Raw genomic sequence first — 26990 nt, 5'->3', positions numbered from 1 at the left:
ATGGGGAGGATTTGTGGAGTTCTTTCCTGGTGTGGCATGAGCCCAGACAAGCCTGCTTAGGAAAATAGACCTTGGAGAGGTTTATGTGTATATTTTCAAATAAGCCACTTTCCTTTCTAACACAGCATGTACATTAGGTGTTGTTTCAAGGATAAAAATTCATTCAAAGAAGCCGTTAAGAAATTGCAGCTCCACATAGCCAGGAGTATTTGATCAAAGCAATTAGGCTTCAGGGCTAAATGGATCCTCTCTGTTAGAGGCAGTCTATCTCTGAATTTACATTGACAACAGTTCTGCATATGAGGTGGCTGAAGGTTGAGCTAAACAAAAAAAATATATTTTTTTCTATTAGCTGGGATGGCTGGAAATTTAAACCTCCGTGATCACTGGCCGTCTCTCCACTAAATACACAAAGCGGCAGAGAGGTCCTTTGCTGTGTGCTAAGCTTGTGGGCTTGGCAAGTAGAACTCCCAGGGTAGTAAAATCCAAGTGGAAATTGAGCCTGTAAATCCAGGAGTCGTCTACCTGAGTCGCAGAACAGGAGAGATTTTGCATTGATGCCATATTAGTGGGGCTTTCTGGACACACAGGTCTGATTTTCTAGAGCTCTTAAATACGCTGCCAGAAAGCAAAATAACACACCAGCAAATCTGAAGGTGGAAGCAAGAAAGCCAGAAGGCGACCTGGTGGAAAGAGAGAAAGCTGAATTGTGCCCCCCCCTCCATTTTTCCCTCCCCAGTTTGGTCTGACTCAGTCTGAGCTCATGCCACATGGGTGGCCTGGCTACCCCACGCTTACTCAGCACTTCGGCATGCAGCAGATGCTCCACGCACCAAACCCTCCTTCGTGGCGCTTCTGAGACAGGAAGATGCTTTTCTTTTTCAGCCTGAATTTTGGGTGAAGTCTAGGAGTGGGGTAAAGGGGCCAGCTGGTGGTGCCCAGAGCAGAAGAGGTGCCCGTCGTCATCACTGCCTGCTCCCTTCTGCAGGAAACCCCAATGGAGTCCTGGAACGCAGCATCCCTGATGCTGCGTCTCTCGATGGCTGCAAGGCGTGGCGCGATCGTCCTGGGCAGGCTGCTTCTGCAGCGTCTCTGTACGAGTCCCTGCCACGACCTCTGCCCTTTGGCCCGACTCCCCTCCCCTCCCCTCCCATCTTGGAAGACGGCTCAGCCGCCCTTCTGATTTCCAAGATTTCACTGTGCAGTCTTGGATTTGGACAGTTTTTGCATTTTACCTGGAGATGAATCCTTCCTTTTTCATGCAGAGCTGCGTGCCTTTCTTCCTCTTCTCCTTGAGTGGTGTGAACTGCCGCCTCTGAATGCTGTTTCGGGGGGGGGGGATTCCCTGCCACAAGCTTTGATGGTTTTAAAAGGAGACGGGATTGTGTGCAGGAGGGTCTAAAGGCGTAATTGGTCGAATAGAACCTCCTGTCTAGAGACGGTCTACCTGTGTGACCAACTACAGTAGTGTGCCATGTTTAGAGGTTGCAAAGCGGCCAGGAAGACCCCCTGCTTTCCTGGGTCCTCCTTTAGGGCTTACTGGAGCATTTGGGGGGGTGTTGCAAGAGGGAGCGGTGTGCCCGGCAGATTGAGCGGGCGCACTCCCCCGTGTGACCTGTGTCCCATCAACCCCGCAGTGCTCTGGAGCAAACGGGAGCAGCAGCACCCCAAGCAGGAAGCGGAGAAGCCACAGTTTAGCCGAGGCCGTGCCAACATGCGAGCCTGGGACTCACAGACGCTTCAAGCCTCTGCTCCATCGTAGGCCAAGCGCAAGACGGGCACGCCGGGCTTTATCGCGGGCAATCGAGAGTCCATTTTGCAGCACCGCATTTTGTGCTTCGATCTTGAAGGGGAAACTTCAGCGGGGGGGGGGGTTAGAAAATGTGATCGTTTCCAGATGAGCAGCATTCACTGAAGTTAACATTCCTTCGGGTCCTTGAGAGAGAGGGGCTTTTCCACCACCCGCCTTTTCCTTCCATGTGTAGAACTGCCCGAGCCGGGCCCTGCCCGCCGAGAGGAAAACAAAGGAGTGCTCGGGTTTCTGCAGAGATGCCCCCGCCCCATTTATTTGGACAGGTTGGAAAATCCCACCTCTGCCGCAAGTATCCAGCAGCGAAGGTGCCCTCGCTTTCTCCTGCCCTCCTTTCTGGAACGCTGCCCGGTGAAGCACCTCAGTGGCTCTGCAGGGTCCTCCACGGACACCCTCTCCTGAAAGCAGGACTTCACGCCCACCCATCTCTGCAGAGGGGGACAGGCAGGAACCCTAATTTAGGACTGGGCCGTCCCACCTGCTAGGAGATGGCACGGGGGAGTGAGGGGGTGTGGGTCTCCAGGAATCCTCCTGCTCTGCACCTAGAAAGTGAGCCTACTGTCGGAGGGTCCTTTTGGTCACCCTGCAAACAAAGGGCGCTTCTGTTGAGGCTGTTTGAGTCAAACGTGCAATCTGAGTATCCCAGAAGTGGTTCTGTTCTGAGAGCAGCTGCAGCTGCCCTGAATCCTTGTCTGCGTTTGCATGTGGCTAAGCCGGTCCTTAAAGCTGTTTGGGTAACATCCAACACGGGTGGAACAGAATATACTTAGTGACTCCCGTTAACTGGCGTTATAAAACCAGAAAAAAACTGCTGGCAAGTCTGCCCGGCAGCTAAAGCTGATAAATGGATTCTTCATCTACGGAGCATCCTCTACAGGCAGAGTTTACCTTAAAGCACATGGCTGCATCCACACCCTGGTCATGAGCTTCCCAGAGGCCCTTGTGAGGTAGGGGACACTCAACTAGAGACCTGGATGATTTCCCATGCTTATTCTCTTTTTAATTCTGGGGCAATGCAGATTAAACCAGGATCCACTCGCCTCTTTTTCTATCCCCTTTCAAATTCTCCCTTTTCTGGATCGGATCTTTGGGGGCACAAGGGTGGCTTGGCTCCGATTCTGCTCTCTGTCGTGCCCCAAGACCAGCCTGGCACTGCCTTTGACGGCAGGCTCGGAAGTGAAGGGGCTGGCGAGACAGTTCCCAGGTGGCGCGTGGCCAGCCAGGCACCCTCCCAAAGGCGGGACAGAGCGCCTGCATGGGGGCCTTTCAACTCCCTGCTGGTGTACAAATTTTAACCCTGAAAGGGCAGCTGTGAAGGGGATGATGGATAGGGTGGGAATGCTTTTTCCAAAGAAACGCAAACTGTAAACTTGGGAGGGGAACCGAGGATGGTGGTGCTGGCTGGCTGGCTGGCTGGCTGGCGACGGGGAGGAAGAGTGCTTTCAAAGGAGATCTTAGGCAGGTGGTTGCAGCTGTGAGTTCAAACAGGAATGCCTGCCCACCCGCTCTTTCTGTTCCTTTTGGTTTTTGACACACACAGACAACAGAGAGTGGGTGGAGGGGTGTGTGCACGCCATCTCTTTGCCAGTTTTATTTTATTTTCCAGAACAGCACCTTTCCCCGCTGTTCCCAGAAGAAGATACAAAACAAGATTGGGTGGGAGGCGTGGGCAGCTTGCCCCCAAGAGGGGCGGCCGGCAAGTCCAAAGGTCTCTGGGGTGCCCATCTCCCCAACAAGGGGCCGCGGTGTCTCAGCTGCTCTGCCGCAAGGGGTCGGGACCACATCACTGCTCCTGCGGAGGGAAGACAGCCCGCATTACACCCCGAGGAACCATCTAAAGCAATGTCCTCTTTGGGTACAGGGTGCCCTCTCTATGGGACTGTTTCATGGTTTGACATTCAAAAAATATTTCTTTGCACACGCTTGAGAGGAAAAAGAAATCCAGAGTTGGGGTGAACTACTGGTTTTATATCCTTGCAGGGAACCTAGCACTGAGGGGGGGAGACTGCCCCAGAGGGACGGTTCCCCAGACATAGCTCCCTCCGGCACCCGCTCCCCAACCCACTGGGGTCAAAGTCCCTTTCCCCTGGGAGAAAAACAGCAAGATGAGGCCAGCTGGGAGCAGAGCCGATCAGCTCCTGGGGCCAGCCCCATGCAGGGCACCAGTCCCTTTACGAAGCTTAACCCCCCAACAATCCTGCTCAGGGGGTAATGCTCTACCCCATCTTCCCAGCCCAGATGCTCCGCAGATGTGTCAGGATGCTGAGTGGGGAAATCACTGGAGCAGGGAAAGATCCTTCATGCACAGGAGTTGATGGTGGAGGGGGTCGAGTCATGGAAGAATTAATCAGGGGCAGACATGCAAGGAACAATGAAGACAAGATGGCTTGCCAACAAGAGGGAAGGATTTGATAAATAAAAAAGAGACAGCAGGCTAGAGGGAGGAGGGAAGGGCCCGAAGCTGTTTCTGACTATGTTTCCAGACTGCAGACCTCCCACCCCACTCCGGAGTTTGCCTCTTTTATCTCCCAATCCCACTGAGCAGACAATGGAGACCAAGCTTCCTTTCTTGATACGCAGGAGAAGAGTCAGAGCCAAGCTGGGATGGGTGTGCTATTACTCCCAGGGATGGAGGCCGCAAATGGCCATTTTGGCTGAACCTCGAACGGCCTGGCAGCCTCTTGCGATTGGATTTCCTTAGGCCCCAGTTTACAGCCGTTGCTCACCTTCTGTTCCAGGTATGTGCATTTCTGCCAAAGGTGTGCGATGGAGTTTATAACGACGTCTGAAGCACACGGTGACCCCTGCGTGGGCATCGCCGGCTGCCGGATTAAACGGTTCAGCAGGCAGCCTGTTTCCAAGAATTTGCTGACAGGGTTAGGAACTGCTGCCCCCTGCATTCAAGCGGGCATTCGGTAGCGGAGACTCACCTTGACGAATCTCCCATGGAGGAGGTAAGGAGACTGGAAATCGTGCTGACAGTTGGAATATGCCATTCCTAATCCCATCCCCGAGCCAAAAACGATGGGCCAGGTCTTCCCTGAAACGAAAAGAGAGGAATCAAGAACGCAGGCCGCAAAACGCGGCTCGCGTTGCGTGCCAGTCCCCAGCGAAGCTAGAAACCCTAGAAGGGCAAAGGTGATGGCACAGGGAGCTTAGCAGCTGCGAAATCAGGAAGTCCTCATGGGAGATTCCAGGGGTTGGAGGTGACTCATGCTCTCTTGGCATTTAGAAATTCTGCAACGCATCTCTCTCACCAGGCTTTTACTTGCTGATTAATTTTAATACCAGCTTTCCCCTTCTTAGATTCAGGGCCAGTTTTTTAAAACACCAAAATCGGCTAGCCACTCTGGGTCCTGACTAGGGTTAAAGGCCAGGCGTAAATCAAAGCCATTGCCAGTCTCCTAACCGGCTGCCGTACCGTATGCCCACAACCAGCAAAATTGAAATATTTTCTGGCGCTCATTCATGTAAATCATCCAAGGCACATCAAGAGCCTGAAGCCACGTACGTACCCAGTTCCCTCCTTTTCAGAAACCGCCTCTACTTTCTCACTAGGAGGAGGTTTCCGCTCACCGTAGGCGACTCTGATCTTGCAAGCCTAAACAGAGTGTTGAGGTGAAGCCTGGGCGATACAAGCCCAGCCTGAAATTGGCTGATCCCTCCTGGGGGAGCCCTGCTAGGAGCTCTGAAAAATGGCCTCGCCCGGCCTGTATTTCCAAGGAGGAAGGTGGCGGGCTGACCCTCGCCCAGCCTTATGGGTCAGGGCCACATGGCATTTCGTGCAGGCCAGTCAGAGGGCTGGAGCGAGTGGAAAAGCCGCTGAAACGCAAGACCCTGGCCCTAAGCTCTCTGAGAAGTTGGAGGTCAGAGAATACGACCCTCACTCACTTTTGAAGAAGATGACGGACAAGATGACGCCTAGCCCGAACCCGGCACCTGAAAGAGGACAAAATGAGAGTGAATGCAGACTGTCGGCTTCCCACAACCGAGCATCAATCGATGGGAGGGTTTTCCACTGCAAGGGACGAGACCTCAGACGCAGCTCCTCTTCCCCCATCCAGACCTTCCCCACCTGGCTAGAAGATGCCCAGGCTGCCTTACCCAATTCCCATCACCCGCTTTCTCTTACACCTTGGCGTTCCTGGCCATGCCAGGCAGGAATTCACCAGGGTTAGACCTGGAATTCTGTTCACACACGAGGACACGAATCACCACTGAGTTACGGTCGACGCAGCGAGTCCAACGCCTTGTTTCAAAACTGTGTCCGGGAAGTGAATTCCCACATTCACAGAATTCACTGATGGAGCCCTCCCTGTCCTTCCCGTCTCCCCCAGCCGAGCCACAAAGCCACAGCACACACTTCCAACTTTTCCGTCTCCCACCTTCTAAGGCCGTGATGGCTGCAGCGAGAGCCCCCCCCCCCCCAAATCTGGCACTGCAAAATCCTCCGCTTTCGTCCTCTGTTGGTTTGTTTTCCTTGTAAGTGAGACCTTTCAGGTTTTACTGCCACGAAGTTAGAGGCTGGCCTGGAGGTGCCGAAATTTAGTGGAAGCAGCTGCCGCAGACGATGCCCTGTTGATCGGTTCGGAGGATGGGAGGGTGTGCTGCCCCCAAAGGAAGGAAAGCGGGCCTGCGAGGCCTGGAGCTGCAAAAGGCACTCTGCCCATGCTCAAGGATTCTCAATGGCTTCCTGCGTTCTGAGCCGAGCAGTGCAAATGGATACCAGCTGACAGGGGGGGCCGTTTAAGCGCGAACGTCAGGCTGCCTGAGAGGCAATTAAGCAATCAAATCTTCAAAGCCCACTTTCCCCAACCTCGTTGCTTCCAGATGCTTTGGATTACAGTGCCCTGGGCTGGCTGGGGAGGATGGGGGCTGTGATCCTGCACATCTGGCAGGCCCCAGGCTGGCGAAAGGAAGGGCGGACTGCTTGACATCCCCTTCAGAAACACAGAAAGCGAGCTGTCGGACGGGCTGGCAAATCTGTAAACCCTGCTCGGCGGATGTGATGCCAAGATCCTGGAAGCCGATTCCCAGCCAAACGGAGAAGCAGTTTCAGGTAGGCTTTGCCACCAGAAACTTCCAGCACCGTTTCATCATCTGAGGCCGCCCTTCAGCTTGTCCGCACATCTGGGGGATGCCGAACTAGGGCAGGCAGGATTAGGGCCTGTAGCCAAACAGGCATCAAGTTAAAATGCCTAAGAGCAAAGCAGATCCTTTCCTTATCACCGCTTCCAGATGGAGCAGCTGGTGCTGGACTGCGGGAGAAGAGAGGGTGTTTATGTTACTTAAAAACAAATCACCATCTGCAGGGACCCATCCAGCATTCACATTGTTCAGCCCCTTTGTCCAAGGCCTTTTGGAGCCCGATCGCTGGAATTCAGGAAGATAATTCTTTCAACAAGCAGGACAGACACAGTGAGGCAATTGCTTAGACTACCCCGTCTTAACAAGGCTGGTTGTAAACTTCCTGCCCCAGAATGCTTGATGAGCTGCCCAGAGCTGTTTAAGATGGGCGGCCATATAAACCAAATAGTCCCTCTGCTTGGCCAGCCCAAATGAGCCAGGTCATCAGTGAGACGTGATTTGCCAGGGAAGTGAAGGGCGCACCAAACACCACCCTTAAAACATGCGCTTTCAAGAGCCTCCTGTTCCTATTCAAAGACTGCCCTTTTGGTGCTGTGAAAGGGGTAAGGGAAGTGACGCTTTCACTTGGTCGCAACTGACAGAATGAAGTAGTTTAAAGAGATCTCCTCCTGAACCCGAAGTCAGTGGAAGATCTGGGGTTGCAGCTCCCAGTACTGTCAACTTGGAATGCAGCAGCCATGCTGGCTGGGAACTATGGGATTGGCAACCCCAGTGCATCTGAAGGAAGCCCAGTGCTGGGAAGGCTGGGCTACAGGATCCTCCCCCATCCAGCCTAGGAGCCAGGAGGGAGAAAACGAGGAACGAACTTTGAGACGTTCCAGAATGACTGCATTTGGGTTTGATGGAAGAGAGAGAGATTAGGTGGGCAGGAGGAGATGGGAAGCGGTATGTAGGAGCCAGCCAACTCATTCTCAAGGCAGCTGCCCAACGTCTTGGGACAATCTGGAGGACAAATGGAAAATAGGACATGAAGAAAACGAAATGCACTGTCTTGAAATGTGACATGCATTTTTACCTCTGGGTTAAACAGCCTGTTTCTAGTCTAATTTTGGTATGTGGCTCTCCCATCTTAACACACACACACACCAAAAACCGAGGAGGTGACCCATTACAAAGATTCCTTTATCTTGGCCAGTTCAGAAATCTTGTCACTGGGAATTGTTCCTGATCTCCTGGGGAAGCCGATGGGATTCTGTGTTTTCTGTTGAGCATTGCCAAGGAAGCAACAGGGAGCATGACTCAGTGTTTCTTGGGAAGGAACCCAGATCTGGGAAACAGAGGTCCATCAAGGGCATCTCCGTGAATATTCTGCAAAAAAAAAAAAAAGGCAGGTCTCCAGCACACCCAGCGCGAGGCAGAGGAACACAGACAAGTTTCAGATTTAGGCCTCTATTGAGTCGTCCATCAGAAGAAGACAGCTGGACTAGCTGATGGCTTTTGCATATTCCAGCCATCCTCTGCACGCTCCATTTCCTTGAAAGAGGGCGGCCTGTTGCCCCTAAACAACCACCTATTTGGCCAATGAGGGGAAAGAGGGGACATCAATTTGGGCAGCTGTTTCCACTAAACTTTGCACCTCCAGGCTGGCCTTTAACTTCCGTACAATAAAACATGAAAGGTCTCACTTACAAATGAAACAAACAGACGCAAGAGAATGAATGGGAGGGATGTTTTGTAGCCCCAAGCTATGGAGGGCTCAAGAGAATGGGGGCGGGGAAGAACACTTTTTTCTCTCTGAAACTCAGCATTTGCTGATTTAAGAGCAAAACAAGGAAAAAAAGCTTGAACCAGAAGTGACCTTTTCCCAAATTAAGTTTAAAAGATTCTCTAATCCCCGTTTTCCTCCTCTTCTGAAGTATGGCCAGTACAGTTTCTGGAATAACTGCAAGCAATGTTTGAAGGCAACAGTTGTCTGCCAGGTGCCCCAGAATCTACTGGTCAGAAGGACTCAACACCAGGAGCAGCTAATAGGCTAGGTGCAGACCCTTTTATTCCCAACAAAGATCCTGAGGCCCCCAACTTAGAAGGAAAGGAATGCCCCACATCTCTCAAGAACAGAGCTAGCAATGAGTTGGAAAGAGGCTGCCACGCTGGTGCAGCAGCCACAGACAACAAGGCTTCTGGATGAGACCTAAAACTGCAGGATGCAGCTAGCAAAATCAACGCTGCATGCCTTCAGCTGCATCTGGATGGGGAGCGCAGAAGATGGGGGTATTTAAGGCTGAGTAACTATGCCGATTCACGAAGCTGAGCGTCTCTTGTCCGATGATGGGGGTTTCGGGAGGAGCCCTCTTTTCACCTTCCCCCTGAACTCTTACACTGGATGTGGACGGATTGCTGAAACCCGTACAGTACCTGCCGGGGCCCTGGCAACTCTAACAAAAAACTGTGGTCTGGTTTACAGCTCCACAAAGAAGGAAGCCAGTAGATGGAATGATTTATGATTGCTGTTCAAGTCTCTGTGAAACTGCTTCTGAAAATGGGGGTGGGGCGGGGGGGTGCCAATTCTCTCACAACTTGTTCTTCTAAACTAGGTCACCGGGATACCTCGGGGGCAGCCAACTCCCAAAACCTCAGCTGCCTCCTTCAACGCAATCAACACGATGGGTTTTTAGTCTGTTTATAATTATTAATAGTCAGAAATGTTTTCTTTTCAGACGCTCAGACAAACTGGGGGTTACAGCTGAAAGTTTATCAACGTTCTTCAGGGCAGAAGACGCCCCCTCACAGGCTGCCATCCACCACGTATATTCCCATCTCTAAGAAGCAAAAGTTTCTTCTGCGCACCAGGGAATAGAAGCCCTGAAGCAGTCAGAGGAGAAGAATGATCCTCACCGTGGCTGTCTGTAGCCACAGGTGGATCAGTAACTTCAAGATCCTTTGGAAGGACAGTTGCAAAAAGAGACCCCCGTCTGATGTTGTTTGCTTTTGTTTCTTGGAGAAACAGATATACTTGCATTTTCACAGAAATCTTTGCTCCCAGCATAAACAGGTCACCTTCTGCGACACCCTGGGATGGAAATCTGGCAGGTGCCAGAACAGAGAGGGGCCTGTGATATCATACTCCATTAGAATAAATAGTTGAACCTACATCCTATATATAATGCTAACAGCAAACTGAGTATGCTTCATCGGGAAGAGCCCGTGAATTCCTGGCCCATTAACAAAGCTGCAGTTTAAAAGCAATCTGAAAAGGTTTCTGACGCCTGATCTACAATTTATATTGCTTTCTTGCTGTTAATTGTGTCTCCCTCCTGCAATTTGCCAATGCAAGCAGGACTGCTCCGGGCCAGCCGACAACTCGATGCAGACATGCCGTAGACTCCAAATGTGACACAGTCCTAAATGCAAATGAAGTTGAATCATGCATGTTTCTGTAAGGTGTAACAGCCTTTAGAACAGAAGTGGCCCCTGGCCAAGAAGTGAGTGGCATCAAGGACTGGCAACAGCCAAATGGTACATTGCCCAACCTGGATTTTCGTCGACATTCTCACGGACAGGACTGTGCAGGCACAGTCAAATGGGTGGATCGCATGACAGCAGAATCGAGGAGCTTTGGGTCCCCCCCCCCCAGGGATCAGACAGGTGGCCTTTTCTGACTGTGTACCCCAATATCACAAGGACAAGGCCACCCTCCTCTCCAGGTCTTGATATGGGCTCAGGGGAACTTTTTACAAGCCAGCTTGCACGGAAAGGGGACAGTGGAACTGAGTGACTAAAAGGGACGAGAAACACAAGCACGTGTGAAACTTTTAGAAGATACACCTTTCCCCCCTCTTACGTAGGATTGTGAATGGCTTGAGTCAAAGGAAGGATCAGTTCTGTATTTGGAGTCAGCAAATGGCAGCATCAGGCGTTCCCAGGCCCTTCTGGGAACCAGGACTATTTGGAAATTACCTGTCAAACAGGGTGATGCTGGTTTATGCTTAGCTCTGCAACTGCACCCCTGGCACCGGGCACGCATGCATTAATTTTGGGTACAGCTGAAATCAGCACATCGCTCCCTCTTGTTCTCTGGGCCAAAACCTTGTGCCTAAACATGATGCCAGCCCAAACCAGAGGGTGCTGAGAAATTCCTGCTGGGCGCCTTTGGCGAAGCTTTGGCTGGGAAAATGCGGGCGTGCTTGTTATGCAAAGGAGAACTGCTCTTCAAAACAAGCCCACGGATTTATCGGGAGCATGGTTTATACAAGGACATGCTGAAGATCGACAGGTTATACCAGGTTAAATGACAGGTCCCTCTACCCAAGGTTTGCCTATTGAGACCAGTTATCCATGTCTCCTGTGGGTTTTCTGGATCATGGACGAGGTAATTTCTCCCCCATCTACTTAAGCAAGGTTCTTCTGACTCATGAGAAGCTGCACTGGGGCCGGGGGGGAGCTGCAAACGGCACCCGGGGCACCAATGTGTCCATGAACAGCTTCCTTGGCACCTGACCAATCTGACTCCTTGGAGTAGTAATTTTGAGGGGCCTCCTACACTCACAGACTGATTAAAATCTTTTGCCAGTTAGATTTTATTTATTTATTGCTATTTTATTGTATTGTTGTATTGAAATGGTTTTAAATTTTAACTTCATTTCATTGTAAAACCGCCCAGAGTCCCTCATGAGGCGGAGATGGGCGGTGAATAAATTTATAAATAAATAAATAAAAATCCTTATAAAAATGAAGTGCCTGCCAGCTGATCCCTGTATTTGGTTTACCAACGTGCCCACCAGTCTGGGGAAAGGGTCAAAGGTCAGCAAGAACAGTTAGACGTGCCTTGGCAATTAGGGGGAGGGGAGCCAGAGAGGATGGCAAACGCCTCCAACTTGTTTTCAGGTTTTAAAATCTGCCTGCTGGTCCCCCCCAAATCAGGGAACCCTGTCTAATTAGATCCTTAGTCACATATATAAAGCATCCTGACTTCTCCACCTGTTCACTTAATGTCTAATTATTACCTGCTCAGAAGACAGCGAGACAAATTGTAATTACCCAGCATCAATCAGGTATTAAGTCATTTGCAAATCAAACAGTCTTGTTGACTTTTTTCCCCCCCATCACAGATAAACAAGTTTTATAACATGAAACTTGAAAGCAGCTTCTTCCGTGTGGGAAAGGGGGCGTTGGCTGCAGGTAGAGGCTTCACCGTCCCTGCCAACTCAAGACTGCAGTGTGCCAGGAACATCTTGGGCAACTTATTTCCAGTGGGTTTTGTGCCCAGTTGATGGCAGTGAGTAGTAAGGTGGGAGATGCACACTGAGCCAAGGAAAGGCACTCGTTGGCTGGATGGGCATCTCTATGGCACCGCATTTCATGAAGATTTCAGACATTTGCTGTAGGAACAGGACTGCTAGAATGTTTACAGTCCAGGGAAAGTTTTGGGGTTGGGATTAAAACTTTAAAAGTGGAACAAAGGATGGGTAAGGGCAGGAAACTGAGGGAAGAGAGATGGATGTGGGTCAGGAATAGATTTTGCCCATTAATTTTCAGAATATTTTGGCATTTTGTTGCGAAACATCAGTATTTCAGCCCTTCATAGCAACTTTCTCCATTTTCCTCTAGGTCCTAAATAAGATTTCCCCATGGGCCTTTCATGCTGCCTTCAAAACTCTATTCCTGCTGAGAAAGTAGTTAAGCTGAACGTGAGATGCACAAGGTTATCCCCCGAGTACCACAGCCAGCTGGGGGATTAGCACCAAGCAATCCCAACCCAATGCCACCAGATGGAAGAGAGAGTATTGCGTCTATTTCCAGGTTTGCCATCTTCAATTTTGCCTCTGCTAGGACTAATCTGGGTGGCTTTTAGGGCTGAGGCAGCTGTGATCATCCAGATGTTTCCATACAGCTTCCTCCAGCCTTAATCGTTGGTCCTGCTGGTTCAGGCTGAACTGGTTTGGAACTTCAAAATTTCTGGAGAGCTCAAGGCTCTGTTTTCAAGTGGAGCTTGAACAAGAGAGATGTACCAGCTTTGGACCATGCAGGTTTTTACTTGCAATGGAAGTCGTTTGACAGAAATGCACCATAAAATATTTGTGATGGCTGTTCCATATTAGACAATTCTGCCCTAAGCAGGCATACTGTGTATTTCAAGAATGTCCTTTCTTGACTGGCTGTTGGGACAGCCAAACTCCAAGAGGAGGGAAATGCTAAACCTTTTAACCGCTGGGGAAGTTTCAAACTCTGCACAGAAAACAAACTTGATTGTTTTGTTGACATACTTGATATGTCAACAAACAACACTGGCAATTAAGATCCCTAAACCATCTAAAAATTGGCAGGGTGACTTTGGGCCAGTCATTCTCTCTCAGCTCAACCCACTTCACAGGGTTGTTGTTGTGGAGACCGGAGGAGGAGGAGGAGGAAAACTTGATGTCTTTAGTTATATATAAAAAGGGATATAACAACAACAACAACATCTCTTCAAGACACTGACACTGTAAGATACCTGGCTTTGAAAGATAGATTGCTACAATTTTTTGTACTAACATTTTTTTTAGTATCACAGAATGACAAGAAACCAAGTTTCAGGAAAGCAGGGGAGGCTAAAAAGGCTCTTGGGGGTGGCATGAAGCATAAGGACCCCACTTGCCACTCAGAATCGGGACACAATCCCAAATGAGCAAAGGGGCAGCAGGTTTCCAAGGGCTCAGCCTGGGGGTTTCCCAGACGGAGGTGCTGAGCACCCCCATTTTCCATAAGCAAAGCCAGGGGCCCATCCCTGAGCAGCCTCAGGAGGCTTGCAAAGGGCCTTTTAACGCGCTTTCGCAAAACGGGAGGCAAACATTTCCCCACCCCCCACTGCTTCTGCTAAGGGCCCTGCATTTTTTAAAATGCAATGTTTAAAAAAAATTTAAATGCTTTTTTAAAATGCAATGTTTAAAAATTTTTTAAATGCTTTTTTTAAAAACTGCAGTGTTTTAAAAAATGCACTTTTAAAAGCATGCAATGCAATGCAAGCGGGGGACTTGGGCGAGGCTGCCCCATAGCAAAGCCAGGGAGAAAGGGGTCCGGGGGAGTCCGCCCCAGCCCGGGGCTTCCCCACCCACCGCCCGTTCCCCGTGAAACACAGCCCTCTCCCCTGCTTCCTGCTCCCTGCTCCCGGCCCCCTCACCCAGCTTGACGGCGGAGTCAGCCACACAACGGTCCCATTTCCTCCCCAGATCGCCCTCCGACGCCATCTTGGCCGCTACCCGCCTCCAGCTTGCCCCCTGTCTGTCAAGCTCCCTCCCGCCTCGCTGGGCGGAAGTCTCGCGAGATCTGCCTCCTCTCCGCCGTACACCCAGCCACTCTCGCGAGACGTGGAGTGGGTGGGGTTTAGGGATTTTTAAGAGGAAGCTTTTGGTTTTCGTTTCCCCCGCCTTTAGCTTACGCCGTCCCGCTTCCTGTTGCCAAGGGTAACCAAGGGTACCCTTAGCAACCTGGCGCCGAAGTTTGACCTTGGGGCAGAGTAGGCCTAAAAAGCGAAAAAGGGCCGGCCTTGCACAGGGCATCCCCCTCTTCTGGCCTCCATCAACTCGTTTATTGTATTATTATCCCTCTGCCTGTGACCCTCCTTTCCATTTTTAGTGGATAGATTATGATGTGCAAGAAATTCCCATCTTCCTCAGCAACATCTTCCCCAGCTTCAACAATATAAAAACATGGGGTTTCTGGCAAGCCATCCTGGTTGGGTGTGAAAGACCTACATTTGGGGTTTACGTGTAGGAATAGTTGAGCTTGTCCAGCCTACCAGACCAGACAAACTGTGGTGGCTTCCAGCTGCTTATGAACCCAGCCTGTTCAGAAGGAAGATTATTTTATTTTATTTTATCATGTTTATATGGCTGCCCATCACACAAAACGTGACTCTGGGTGGTGTACAATAAAAATCCATAAAATACAGTATTAAAAGCATTCCACAATTAAAAACAGTAATATTATTATTAGAAGGCTAGGAGAGAGCATTAGACGTCAATGTAGCCGTTAACTACATTAAGATGGTAACGGAACAGCAGGAAAGCACATTTGTCAGCCAATATATCTGTATCTATCTATGTGGTCTCTGAGAGTTGAAAACGACTTAATGGCACATAGTCATTAATCAAGCCAATATAACATGAGTCAGCCAAGCAGAGGGCAGGACCACCCCAAGGGGTTCAAATGAGAAACTTCCTGACTGACATGAAAGCCAGTGGAACAGGCTGCTTCATGAAGCAGTGAGTTCTCGTTTGTCGGAGAAGCATCTATTAGAAATTCTGTACTGCAGTGTTTTTCAACCTTGACGACTTTAAGATGGGTGGACTTCAACTCCCAGAATTCCCCAGCCGGAATTCTGGGAGTTAAAGTCCAGATCTTAAAGTTGCCAAGGCTGAAGAACACTGCTTTATTGGATCTTGTCCTGAGCAGGGGTTGGACTAGATGACCTCTAATATCCCCTTCTGCTCAAAGATTCTATGATAATTGGATTTTTTTTAGTGGGAAACACTTAAGAAAGGAGTAACAGAAGACCCACTTGTGAGATTGGCCTCTCTTGAAAACCTGTACCTGGAATAATATATATGTATATTTTAAATTAAAGCTACCTTTTGCTGAAAAAGGAGGGGAAAAGAAGGCAGAATCCCTAACCAAACAAGACTTTTTACATCCAAAATGCAGTTAAGCAACAAGAAAGATTTTGGGTGCTCTAGAACAAATAATCAAGTGTGGTGGCAGAAGAAGTCCCAAATTTAGGCCAGATTTTGATGTTCTGCTTCCCAGGAAGGGCATTCAAATGAACAGCCCAGCGAGAAAAACATTGCAACAAGGTCTGAGTTTCATTCACACAGCGTGAGAACAAAAGTAACCTGAGCAAGTACAAAGTGCCCTCTGTTGTTGTTTATTTGTTTAGTCGCTTCCGACTCTTCGTGACTCCATGGACCAGCCCAGGCCAGAGCTTCCTGTCGGTCGTCAACACCCCCAGCTCCCCCAGGGACGAGTCCGTCACCTCTAGAATGTCATCCATCCACCTTGCCCTTGGTCGGCCCCTCTTCCTTTTGCCCTCCACTCTCCCCAGCATCAGCATCCTCTCCAGGCTGTCCTGTCTTCTCATTGTGTGGCCAAAGTATTTCAGTTTTGCCTTGAATATCGTTCCCTCGAGTGAGCAGTCTGGCTTTATTTCCTGGAGGATGGACTGGTTTGATCTTCTGGCAGTCCAAGGCACTCTCAGAATTTTCCTCCAACACCACAGTTCAAAAGCATCGATCTTCCTTCGCTCGGCCTTCCTTATGGTCCAGCTCTCGCAGCCATATGTTACTACGGGGAACATCATTGCTTTAACTATGCGGGCCTTTGTTGTCAGTGTGATGTCTCTGCTCTTAACTATTTTATCGAGATTGTCATTGCTCTTCTCCCAAGGATTAAGCGTCTTCTGATTTCCTGACTGCAGTCAGCATCTGCAGTAATCTTCGCACCTAGAAATACAAAGTTTTTCACTGCCTCCATGTTTTCTCCCTCTATTTGCCAGTTATCAATCAAGCTGGTTGCCATAATCAAAGTGCCCTCTATTGTCCAATAAAAGCGGAAAAGATTTTTCTCCACTCCTAGATATAATTACTGCCATCTTTCAGCTTTTACGAGAAAGTGTGTCTGAACTTAAAGGAAAATTCACTTTTTCTTTTTTCTTTTTTTTAAGGCACAAATGTTGGTAAGACCACACACCCAACAGTCAAATAGTTGCAGAGTTGAATGTTTCAGAGCAGTAACATGATATTAAAATGGCTTAACCCTCCCTCCTTCCCTGTGTGTTATCAGTGGGTTCATCAGTAGACATACACTTATGAACATGGAAAATTCTCCCTGCTATGAAAGAGAAAATGCACAGATTTCCATAGATCAGGTTGCTTGCTGTGAATGTGGAAAAAAAACACCAGCCAGAATAGCCATTTTTCTTTCTGATTATTTGGCAGCCCTTGGGAAGCCTGATTCTATCAGCTTAATTTTGGAAATGGATTATATTATCCTGAACTTACCTTGAATTGAATAGTCGGGGTAGATTCCCCAGAATAACAAATTCAGTTTTGGAGATAGGGAAAATATTCCATCAAATTGTTTCCAAGTTCTGACTTTTCTCTCTATCTCCCCCCCTTTTTTTATTTTCAAAAAAGTGATTTTTGTCTCTGTCTGTCCAATCCAGGAGCTGGAGACATTTTCCATTAAGGACCTCGAATCCATTTCCTACCTCCTGGGAAAAAGTTGATGGAGGAAGGAGAAAAGCCATACAAAGGTCAGGAGGTTGTGTGTGTGTGATGTAGTTGCGGATATTTATTATGGGATGTACCGCCTTACGCAGGTTTTGCAAGCACTTTTCATGATGTCAGCCTGAGTTAAGTAAAGGATCCTGGCTGGCTTCATTGAATGTGAAGAAGGGTTGGAGAAATTCAACGATGGGAGTAGCAAAAGTGAAACTCCATGTTCAGAGGTAGTAGTGGTGTGGGGGAAACTGAGTTGTTGGATGCAGCCAAACCTACAGGATTTGCAGCTAAATGTTCAGTTTGGCGCGCACCTATTCCACGTTTCAGTCCAACCACATGGAACTCTTCAGCCAGCTGAAATGTAGCCTTCATCTTTTGAGTAAGAAATACACAACATTGCAGAGGGTTGCCATTTAATCTGTTAGAATGAAGTAGCTATTTCTGCAGGCTATCGCTGCATTCCCCCCTTCTTCCTCCTCCTTTGATTTCATTTTTGCAAACTTGTCACAAAGGACAAGTGACACGCGAACACCTCATTATCTCCTTACCCACCACACAAAAGGCTCCTTAAATGTTGCATGCTTGTCACCACTTTTCTGGAAGATGGCCCTGAACTCTATTCTCTCCCGTTTCTCTTTCCATTCACTTTACTGGTCTAACAGTTTAGATTTCTTTGGGGCCAATCCAGAAAGATGCAACATACCTCTGACAGGCTTTGAAAATCCTAAAAGCCGAGACGATAACAACAACAACAAAAAAAAACCCTGACTCTCTGTTAAACGCTTTCCACTGCTCAAAGGAAACGGAGCCAATCCATTTTTACTTAGTTAAGCTGTAGGAAAGGGAACAGTGTCACTGACTATGCAATCAAAAATGCCCCTGATTAAAGACACATGGATGCGGCTTTATAAAGGCGTTCAGCTGTCAAACTAACCTTTTTTGTTTTGGCACTGTGTGTGTCTGTGCGTGCGCACACAGACACGTCGTTACCCTTTCTCTTTAAAGAGCCTATAAAGTAAATCTTGATTGCTCTTTTTCTTCTTATACATATTTTGGCCATGTTTGATGCACACAGTGGAATGTTCTTTTAAGCTTTATGCAGATAAGATGTTCAATTAATTGAAAACTGAGATGGCACATAACCTGCCAAGTTCCTAGAACATAATTTGAACACAAATTTGAACATGAATGCAAGATAAGAGCTCTTTTTAGTCCAGAAGACCTGGTCAAAGATACAACTTCAATTTGGAAACAAGTGTATTAAGTTCTTGAATGATAACCCATCTGTTTAGTACCCCTTTCTAACTCATTATGCTGCACAAATCTGTAGTTCATGGCAAGGATATTTTCTGCTCCAGCTTGGAGACAAGTGGTGGGTGGTTTGATTCATTGTAAGAAGGTATAAAAAAAGGATCAAACAGCTGCTTTTCAGTTGTTATTGTTGTTTTTCCCTTTACCCCAAATATTTGCATTAAGTTCACCAGCCAAAAAATGTTTGTGCTCTCAGCCTGAGGGAAGTAGTTTGAAATGAGGACCAGCTGCTTGTCCACAACTGTTTATTGGAAGGCTATGTTTGAAATGATTACATTTGTTTGGTTGAGAAAAGGATGGAGTTGAAGCCTTGCCTGGGGAGGATTGGAAGGATCGGAAGGAAGGCATATGCTTGTGACCACGTTCAGCTGGCTTATGTAGGCATCCTCTCTGCACATTGCAACAAGCCATGCTTCGCTTAGCCATTATTTGCTGGCTGAGCATCACTGGGTTGGGTTCATACAGCACACTAAACCATAATGTGTCCCTTGGGAAAATGCAGGCGATACCCCCCCCATTCTCCCTATTCCTACTTGCCCTATAAGGAAGGGTTCTTGAAATGTGCTGTTATTTAAATAATACTAACAGTATTATCTTTATTCATGACGGTTTATGTCGCTTGCAAGCTACTTGATGGAGATTTCTGTCCTAAAAGGCAGAATATAATTTAAATAAAATTTCTGGTTTAGAAGCACAACTGGGTTTAAACCCAAAATAAACTGCATTGTCTGAGACTGAAATATGTGGAGTCACAAACCGTTTGGCAGTTCTAGTCCAATATTGCCCATTATCTCTGACGATTCTTTCTGGGATTGTTAGATGTGTGCAGGAGTGTTAACCCAACACCTCCCATGTGCCTCTAACTCAGGGTTTCTCAACCTTGGCAACTTTAACACGGGTGGACTTCAACTCCCAGAATTCCCCAGCCAGCCATGGGAACTCTGGGAGTTGAAGTCCACACATCTTAAAGTTGCCAGGGTTGAGAAACCCTGCTCTACAGTTTTGGCAGGGAGAAGCCAGTGGGCTGCTTGCTCAGATGATGGGACACAAGAAGTGTTGGCTGGTGCGCATGGGAACTGTGGTCCAGCTTCTGGCGGAGGGATGGTTGAAGTTGTGATCAGACTCCTTTGCGCCGCGACGTCTCTTTCTCTTCTTCCCCCCCCCCCATTCCGTACTTAGATGGTCCCTCCCGTTCTCTAGCACCCACCCCGTCCTCACGCACGCGAATGGTCCTTCCCCCCGCCCTCCGCCCCGAGCGCGCAGGCGCGGGGCGCCCTCCCGCTCCATACTTGGCGATGACCGGCGAGCTGCCAGCTGATTGGCTCAGGGCGCCGCCGGTGGGGCGAGAGGGGAGTGGTGGGCGGGGCTTCCCGCGCGCGCTGGCTGACCCGGATGTGCAACTGCTAGGCAACGGCGGAAGTGGCGAAAAAGAGAAAGGCGGAGGTGGCGGCGGCGGAGGAGGGCTGCGGCCTGGCTCAGAACTCGGAGAGGCCGGACGGAGGGACCCGGAGTCGCCGCCGTCGTCGTCGTCGCCGCCGTTTCCGCTGCTGGTGCTGAGGAGGGCTCGGCCCCGCGGAGGCATCATGGTGAGGCGCCTCGAGGGAAGCCGCTCGTCGTTGCTGTCCGGGGCGGGGGGGAGGGAAGGGGCGGGGCTTTGGGTGGGAAGGGGCAAGGGCTGCCGTCGGGAGGGGAAGCGCCTCCTCGCCTTTGGGGCGCCTGGCGGGTCGGGGGCGTAGGGTCGCTTTCCGCCAACCCGGAGGCGAAAAGCCCCGTCCCGCCAGCCAGGTGGCCCCCCTAAGTGTGGGGGAGCGGGCTGCCGCCCTGTTCCCCGATAGGTTGGTTTGTAGCTTCTGCCACGCACCGAGAGGGGCTTCTCAGCTTCTGTGGTGGGTAGCCAGAAGCAGGACAGTCGCGGCCAGCCTGGCGCGTTGTGCCACTGTGCCCGTTACCTGCGGTCTAACGAAGGAAGGCCAAGAGGCGGCGGCGGCGGCGAGGTTAAAAGGCGCTTGGCTTTCTGGCAGGCAGGGAGAACGGCTTCCCTCCCCCCCTCCTGGGAGTGGAGTGAGAAAAGATGGCTGTGGGGCCAGTCGGTGCTGGGGTAGGCAGTGGGCACAGAATGAAGAGGAAGGAAAGAGGAAAGAGTCCGCTGATGCAGACGTTTCCAATTAAAGCTCTTGCCTTTCTCTGCTGTTGGCCGCTGGCTGGGTTGGCAGGAGAAGGCCTGGCATTTCAGGAGGGCCTCTGGCTGCCAGTCTGTGCCCTGAAGGGCGGGAGAAAAGATTTTAGGACCGTGGAAATGTCTGCCTTTCTTCTGTTTCCCCAGGCGCTCCATTGAACTGGAGGGAGGGAGCAGAGGAAAAGGGAGATAGGCCTGGCTGGAAGTTAAGAGTTATTTCTGACACTTAATTGAAGAAGGCGTGTAATTACAGTTGCCTGGCCTGAGAGGTTGCCTCCCTGCTACAGGGAGGTGAGGGTGTTGGGAGGCAAGGGACATTACTGTAATGCCCCCCCCCCATACCCACCCCGAGTGCTTGACATAATTAGCAATTGTGAGGTAGATTTCATTTGTGGAGGCTGACAGTGATGGGATCCTGAGGAAAGATGGGAAAATTGACTGAAGATGGTAATGGGGGAACGAGAGACATGGAATTGTGCGCTGAAAAGGAAAACACCTCGTTTACTTCCCTTCAGTATATTTTGAATGCTGGAGAAAAGGAGATATATCTGGCTGGGTGGAGTAAAAAAGGAAGGAGGACCAAGGGGTGAAAGCAAGGCCAACCCAGATTTCTAATAGATCTAGTGCTCTCTTTCTCTGCCCGTTCAAAATGTACGTCTAGATTGTAAATTCCTCAGGCGTGACAGTAACAGTGGACAAAATCAGCGATATGCACAAGGCAGATAAAGAGGAACCCAGAGGCTGAGCTGAAGGGATCAGCCCCTCCTGGTTGTCAGAGCTCTGAGAACTAAGCTGAGGGGTGATGGTGGTGGGGGAGAAGCAGCAAGGGGAAAGAAATCTCTGGCTGGATGATACTGTTGAAAGGCGAGCTAGTAGCACAGACTTCTGTGCTGTGAAGGTGACAAGTTTCTTCTCTTCCTTTTTTCTCCAGAAAAGAAATAATAGCCTATGCAGGGGGTAAAATCCTCAGTTTATGGAGAAAAAGGCTTTTGGGATACTAGACAGGATGCTTGTATGCATCGGTAGTACCAGTTGCTGGTGTACAGAAACAGGGGTTGTGCTGGTCTTTGCTTGAGCTGGGGAATTGGCTGTGAAGTGCCGCCGATGTGAGATACCATAATGGGGGTACAGTATAGTTTGAGAAGGTGAGGTCTAGATATTGCTGGGAGGAAGGTCCCTTCTCATGGGACTGATTGTGTAAAGCATACAAAGAATTATGAGGGGGCTCTTGTGGAAGGGAAGAGGCACTTAGCTGGGTTGGCTTTCCAACTCTGTGATCCTGTTTTGAAGCAAGAACATTCTGCATCTTAAACTGCTAGATGCTGGTATCCCATTGGGAGAAGGTTCTTCACGACCGATGGGCTTAACGGCTTTGGCAGTTGGTGTAAGGAAGGCATTGGCCTGGTACAAGTGCGTCAGCTTGGTTTGTTCAATAAAAGAAAGTGTCCTTTCCTAACTTGCATTTGCTGGACACAATAGAATGGGTGTGTGTAGAGGCACAAGATGGCATATCTCATTGAGTCATATAGGTGGGGCTTTGTTGTCACTGTGGCATATGCATCCCAGCCATGTAGAAACACCTTATGGCCTTCAGCGAACACGGTGCATCTGTGTGCTTTTGCTGTACGTCCGCTGACAACCTGACATGTTCCAAAAACATTTTCTCTCCCGCCTTCATTATTATTATTACTATTTTTAATAAACCCACCTTGTTGATCAATAGGGAACTGTATTGGCTTGCCACCCATTCCTGTGAGTCACAGGTCAATCTGATGATAGATCTGGCCAGCTTGCCTACCCAGAATGAAATTTTCCTTGCCTGGGGCAGTTCCCTTAATTAATGGCTGCCACAACAGGAAGCGCTCTGGCTTAAACCGTAGCTTTTCCACTCAAAGGCAAAGGTGAACAGTCTCCTGGAGAATAGAATCGTCCCTCTAGTTAGCTTAGTGTTGCTGTGAGTAGCAGTAAGTCACCAGATTCTCAGAGGGAGAGCCCAATCTTGAAATCCTAGAAATGGGGATGCGCTGAGCATTTCTTCTCCCCTCTGAGCCTGAGGAGTCAGGTCTGGTGGGAGCTGGTGGGATCCCCTTTAAGAGGCTGCGTGTTCTAGAGCCAATCAGGAACGTGTGTTTATGCTCACAGAATTGGGTACACGTATCACAACTGTGTTTCTTTGGTTTCACAGACTTCCCACCAGTTCTCTTTATACTGGCTTGTAGGTCACTGCTATGTGCAGGAATGCACAGTTGTGTTAGGAGGGAAGTAATAACCACATAACCCTTTTAGTGCTACCAATGAACAATACATTTGGTAAAAGAATCTGGGAGCATATTTAAAAAAAAAAAAGCACAGCCCTTCTGTGTGGCTTCAGAATGTCTGAACTGAAACAAACATAGCTATATATTGTCTGTGTTTCCCAACATGAGAAGGTGACTTCTGTCCAAAAGGATAAAGGTACTCTCTGGGCCTCCTAGGCCAAGCTGTTTTTCATTAGAGGCCTCCCCATCTTAATTTCCCTTCCATGCCCTCTGGTCAGGCGTTTGTTTGTTTGTTTGTCCCTTAGTGGCTGGCACTCTGGGAATTGCTGGCTTCGGATTGTCCGTTTAATTTCTATTCTGCTCGCAAAGGAAGGATCAATTAGCCCCAGGCCAATTATGTGTGTCTCCGATTGAGTAGACTTTCTTTCCCTCTGAGTGGTTGAAAAGATGGTTATTTTTCTTATTAGACGCTTAATTGGGTAGCCAAGGCTGTGGCAAAGGGTAGCCTTCCCTATTTGCATTTTGCGCATTAGGCTCTGGAATGCTGGTGGGAAAGCCCTAGTCTGCAGGCCCCCCACCCCCCAAAAAAGCACGTCAAGACCTGTCCCCGGTGTGCGTTTTTAGCAGCAGTACTTTGGCCTCTGCAGCTGGGCGCAAAACATAACCATAAGGTGTAGTGCTTTCCTATTTTTAGAGCACTTCTGGTACTGTACTTGCCCGTTCGAATAACTCCTTTTGGAGCAGGAGGTGAAGTGGTGCTCCCCCGCGGGGCGCTGACCTAGCACTGGAGGTTAGGGCCAGCGGCAGATGCGGGGCGGGGTTCCAAGGGACAGGCAGGGATACTTGGCGCCGCTGTGCTTGCTTAAGCCCCAGCTGCACGTCTCATTCCCCCTTGCTGCATGGGTTTGTATTTTAAAATGCTTGTTTCCTTGCTCTGCAAAGTTTCTGCGCGCGTTTTAAAAAGCCGAGCGAGCAGAACAGCAGGCGGAGAGGTGGGGCAAATGATCCGTTGAAAGGCCGGGAGAATAAAAATGGTCCTGAGGAGGTATTCAGAGATACCATCATCTTCCATGCCCTTTCCACCCTGGACGTGATGTCGTGATGATGGTCATGGTGATGATCAGTGGCTAATTAATTACCTGCGTATCCTATTTTCTACGAATTGATGTTTGAGCAGCCTCTCGTGGACAGGCCCTTACAGTTGTCCAGTCCAGAGTCAGGCTAACTGGCAAGACTGTCTGTTGATTAGGAAAAACAGCAGCTGGCACACCAGTCAGAACTGATGGGGAGTGTTTTGTGCTGCTGATTGGCTGGCTCTTGGCTTGTTACCTTGGGCTTGTTACGGTGCCTGACCAGTTCCCGTGGTAAAGGCATCCCCGGCTACATGCTGTAGTAAACTTCTGAGCCCCAGGCTCTGTGCACTCACAGCACCCGCAGTGTCAGGAAGGCTGGTTCCTACATGACTCTTGGTTTGGTATGCAGATCACCATTTAATCCTGCAGTTGTTTCTTTGTTTACAGTGGTTTTAACTGCCATTATATAAAATCACTAAGATTTACTGCAGAACACCCCAAGGTCGATCTTCCAGCCCTCCCTTCCCATACCTTGCATGGGGGCTAACACAACAAATTACGTCCTGAGCTACTATAAAGTTTAGAGCAATCACAAGGCTTCTCTGTTGTCGGAAAGCGTGCCTAACCTTTAGCCGCAGGAATAATTGGGAAAGGAGCCCCCAAGTTCAGAGCTGTATGTTTCTCCCAAGTTGGTAAGAGAAACCAAACCCTTGGAGAAGTGGGTGGTGGTTCTGAAGACTTAATTCACTATTCAAAGAGCCGTATTTATTGCTCCTCCATGGCCTTTGTACTTAGAGGTGGTCTCTCCCGGTTCCCTCTTAGTGGGGGTTTCACAAAGAAGATTTGAGGATGCTAATTAAGCTAGAGGTTGTAGCAAATGCAGAGCGGTGTCTGGGTAGTCCTACCCTGCTGTTAGCCATTAAAAGGTTGGCACCACGATAGCCGCTTGAAAACGAAGCCCACGTTTCAGTCCTAAAAATAGGCCGGTGGCTTCTCCACTTTCCGCCTCCCCCCCTCCCCCTGCAATGGCTTCTCTGCTAAGCTTCCTCCTGTTGCTGGAACCATGTACTTCCTTGAGGATCCTAGGGTGGGGCCAAGGAGTTAAGTTCTGAGTCAGTCCGTTGGCTCACTTACGCCTTGCCTGTGGCTGGAAATCCTGGGACCTGGAGATGACCATACGTGCGAGGCCCTAAGTTGGGGAAAACTGCAAAGTATCGGCACAGAACATGTTGTAGCAGGTATGCTGTCCACTGTGTCTATGGTCAAGCCACAGCGATCAGAACCCATTGCTTCTCGACAATATTATCCAGTGTTTCTCAACCTTGGCAACTTGAAGATGTGTGGACTTCAACTCCCAGAATTCCCCAGCCAGCTATGCTGGCTGGGGAATTCTGGGTGTTGAAGTTCACACATCTTCAAGCTGCCAAGGTTGAGAAACACTGATATAATCGTTTCTCCAGCAGTGAGTGCAGAAGGGGGGAAACATCTGCATCTCACAGACATTACTGGCGTCATGCAAAGCCAAATACCCTTTCGTTATTTTGGCCCTCGGATGGTTGCATGACTCTAGAAGACACTATAAGTAGCTGGTGGGAAACTGGGATCATTCAGAGATCATCCACCACATGCACCCATCTTTCTGCCCTCCCCACTTGGAACATTGGCCGGCGCTGATTGGCCGTGCCAGGGGTTGGCTGGATAAAACATCTGCCCCATCTTCTGGATGCTTCCCTTCTAGCACTGCCTTGCCAGTTTGCTTGCTGTTACTGATCCTCTGGTTAAGGTGCCACCAAAACCGCTGTTCCCCTTACGATGAAGTGGTTAATATAGAAATAGCACTTGTGCTGAAATGTAAACCAGCTTTCTCCTTCTCCTTCTCCTGGAAGCTTTCTGCAACGGTGGCAAAAGATCCTCATGGTGGGAGTAGGGACTTGCTTCTTTCTGAGGCCCTAAGGGAGCTCTTCTGGTTTGAAGAATGAGGAACAGCTTGAGGGGTCTCCCTGAGCACCCTCCTAATTATGTGCTGTCTCTTGTCCCCACCCCCCAGGCTGCAAAGGGTTTATGTGCCGCCTTTAATACTTGCCCAAGAATGATCAGTAGGGAACCAGAACTCTACATCCGTTTCCCTGCTTGTGCTGCTTTTCCTAGTCAAAGGGTTAGGGGAGTTCCACTTAATTATCAGGGAAGGAAACCAGAGGGCCTGTGTGTGTGTGTGTGGGGGGGGGTGGATTAAAAGCTGCCCATGGCTTAGTCTGTTGCAGTTTGCTGGGTGCTTTGAAATGAGCGAGGTGCCTCTGAGCCTCCCACCTTGGGCCAGGAGATAGGAGACAGGATTCCAAACCTCAGAAGGATCCTGCTGTCATTTTCCAGGATAAGGAGCAGAGTTCAGTTCTAACCGGGCTGCCCCGCCTGCACTTCCTCCTTGCGGTGTAGAATCTGCTTGCGTGAGCAGAGGGGCTGTAAATAAAACTTCCTTGGTATTTTTTTCCAGAGTATCTGTGGTTCTCTCCTCCTGTCCCCCCTTCCCCCTGTTCTTTGGCTGATTGTGCTGTTGAGTTGAAGCTGATCTCGACTTTCCTGCCTTTCCCAGTTTATTTTTTGCTCCAGCACGTAGCAGAAATAGAATGCCTTTGGAGGACCAGTGTCTGTGGTGGGGCTCTGCTCTTGCTGTACCTCTGGGGCAAGTGCTAGAAATACAATCCCGGGCTTTAATGGAAAGGGAGGAAGCCAAGGCACTGGCGTGGATGCAGGAGAAACGCAGGCCCCAGCAGCCTTCGCACAGTAATAAGATTAGGTTGAACTGGAAGCTTTACCTCCGTATGACCACAGGTGCATGTTGGCGGTGGGAGAGACCACAGCTAATAAACCTGCTAGCAGTTGACAGTTTCACTGAAAACCTCCCTCACAGAAGTTGTCCCTGAAGAATCTCTCCCTTGGCTGCCCCCCCCTCCTTCTGGTTCCCTTCCCTGTGGCAGCTCTGCCTTCACCACAGGAACCTGCGCAAAATGCTTAGGTAGAGGC

General features: G+C 49.5%; 2 protein-coding genes across 4 annotated transcripts in view; one reads left to right on the top strand and one right to left on the bottom strand.

Moving 5' to 3' along the window:
- Window positions 1-3361: 3361 nt before the first annotated feature.
- On the bottom strand, window positions 3362-14182 carry MICOS10 (mitochondrial contact site and cristae organizing system subunit 10). The gene is made up of 4 exons (XM_063317408.1): window positions 14055-14182; window positions 5702-5749; window positions 4741-4850; window positions 3362-3602 (listed from the first exon to the last, which is right to left on the bottom strand). The coding sequence occupies exons 1-4, from the start codon at window positions 14119-14121 to the stop codon at window positions 3594-3596; spliced, it is 234 nt and encodes a 77-aa protein (XP_063173478.1). The 5' UTR covers window positions 14122-14182; the 3' UTR covers window positions 3362-3593.
- A 5685-nt stretch (window positions 14183-19867) lies between these two features.
- The window catches only part of CAPZB (capping actin protein of muscle Z-line subunit beta), a 33855-nt gene continuing 26732 nt past the window's right edge, over window positions 19868-26990 (top strand). For 2 of the 3 annotated variants that reach the window (XM_063317301.1, XM_063317300.1), the window contains exon 1: window positions 20519-20560. In XM_063317301.1, coding sequence (XP_063173371.1) covers window positions 20534-20560 — 27 coding nt within the window. In that variant the 5' untranslated portion in view covers window positions 20519-20533. Of the gene's footprint in view, window positions 20049-20518; window positions 20561-26990 lie in introns of those variants that run through there. The other variant, XM_063317302.1, reaches the window with a different exon arrangement.

The sequence above is a fragment of the Candoia aspera genome, chromosome 18, assembly GCF_035149785.1.
Source record: "Candoia aspera isolate rCanAsp1 chromosome 18, rCanAsp1.hap2, whole genome shotgun sequence".
NCBI lineage: Eukaryota > Metazoa > Chordata > Lepidosauria > Squamata > Boidae > Candoia > Candoia aspera.
Note: the sequence above shows the minus strand (reverse complement) of the source record. Positions and strands in the feature narration are given on the sequence as shown.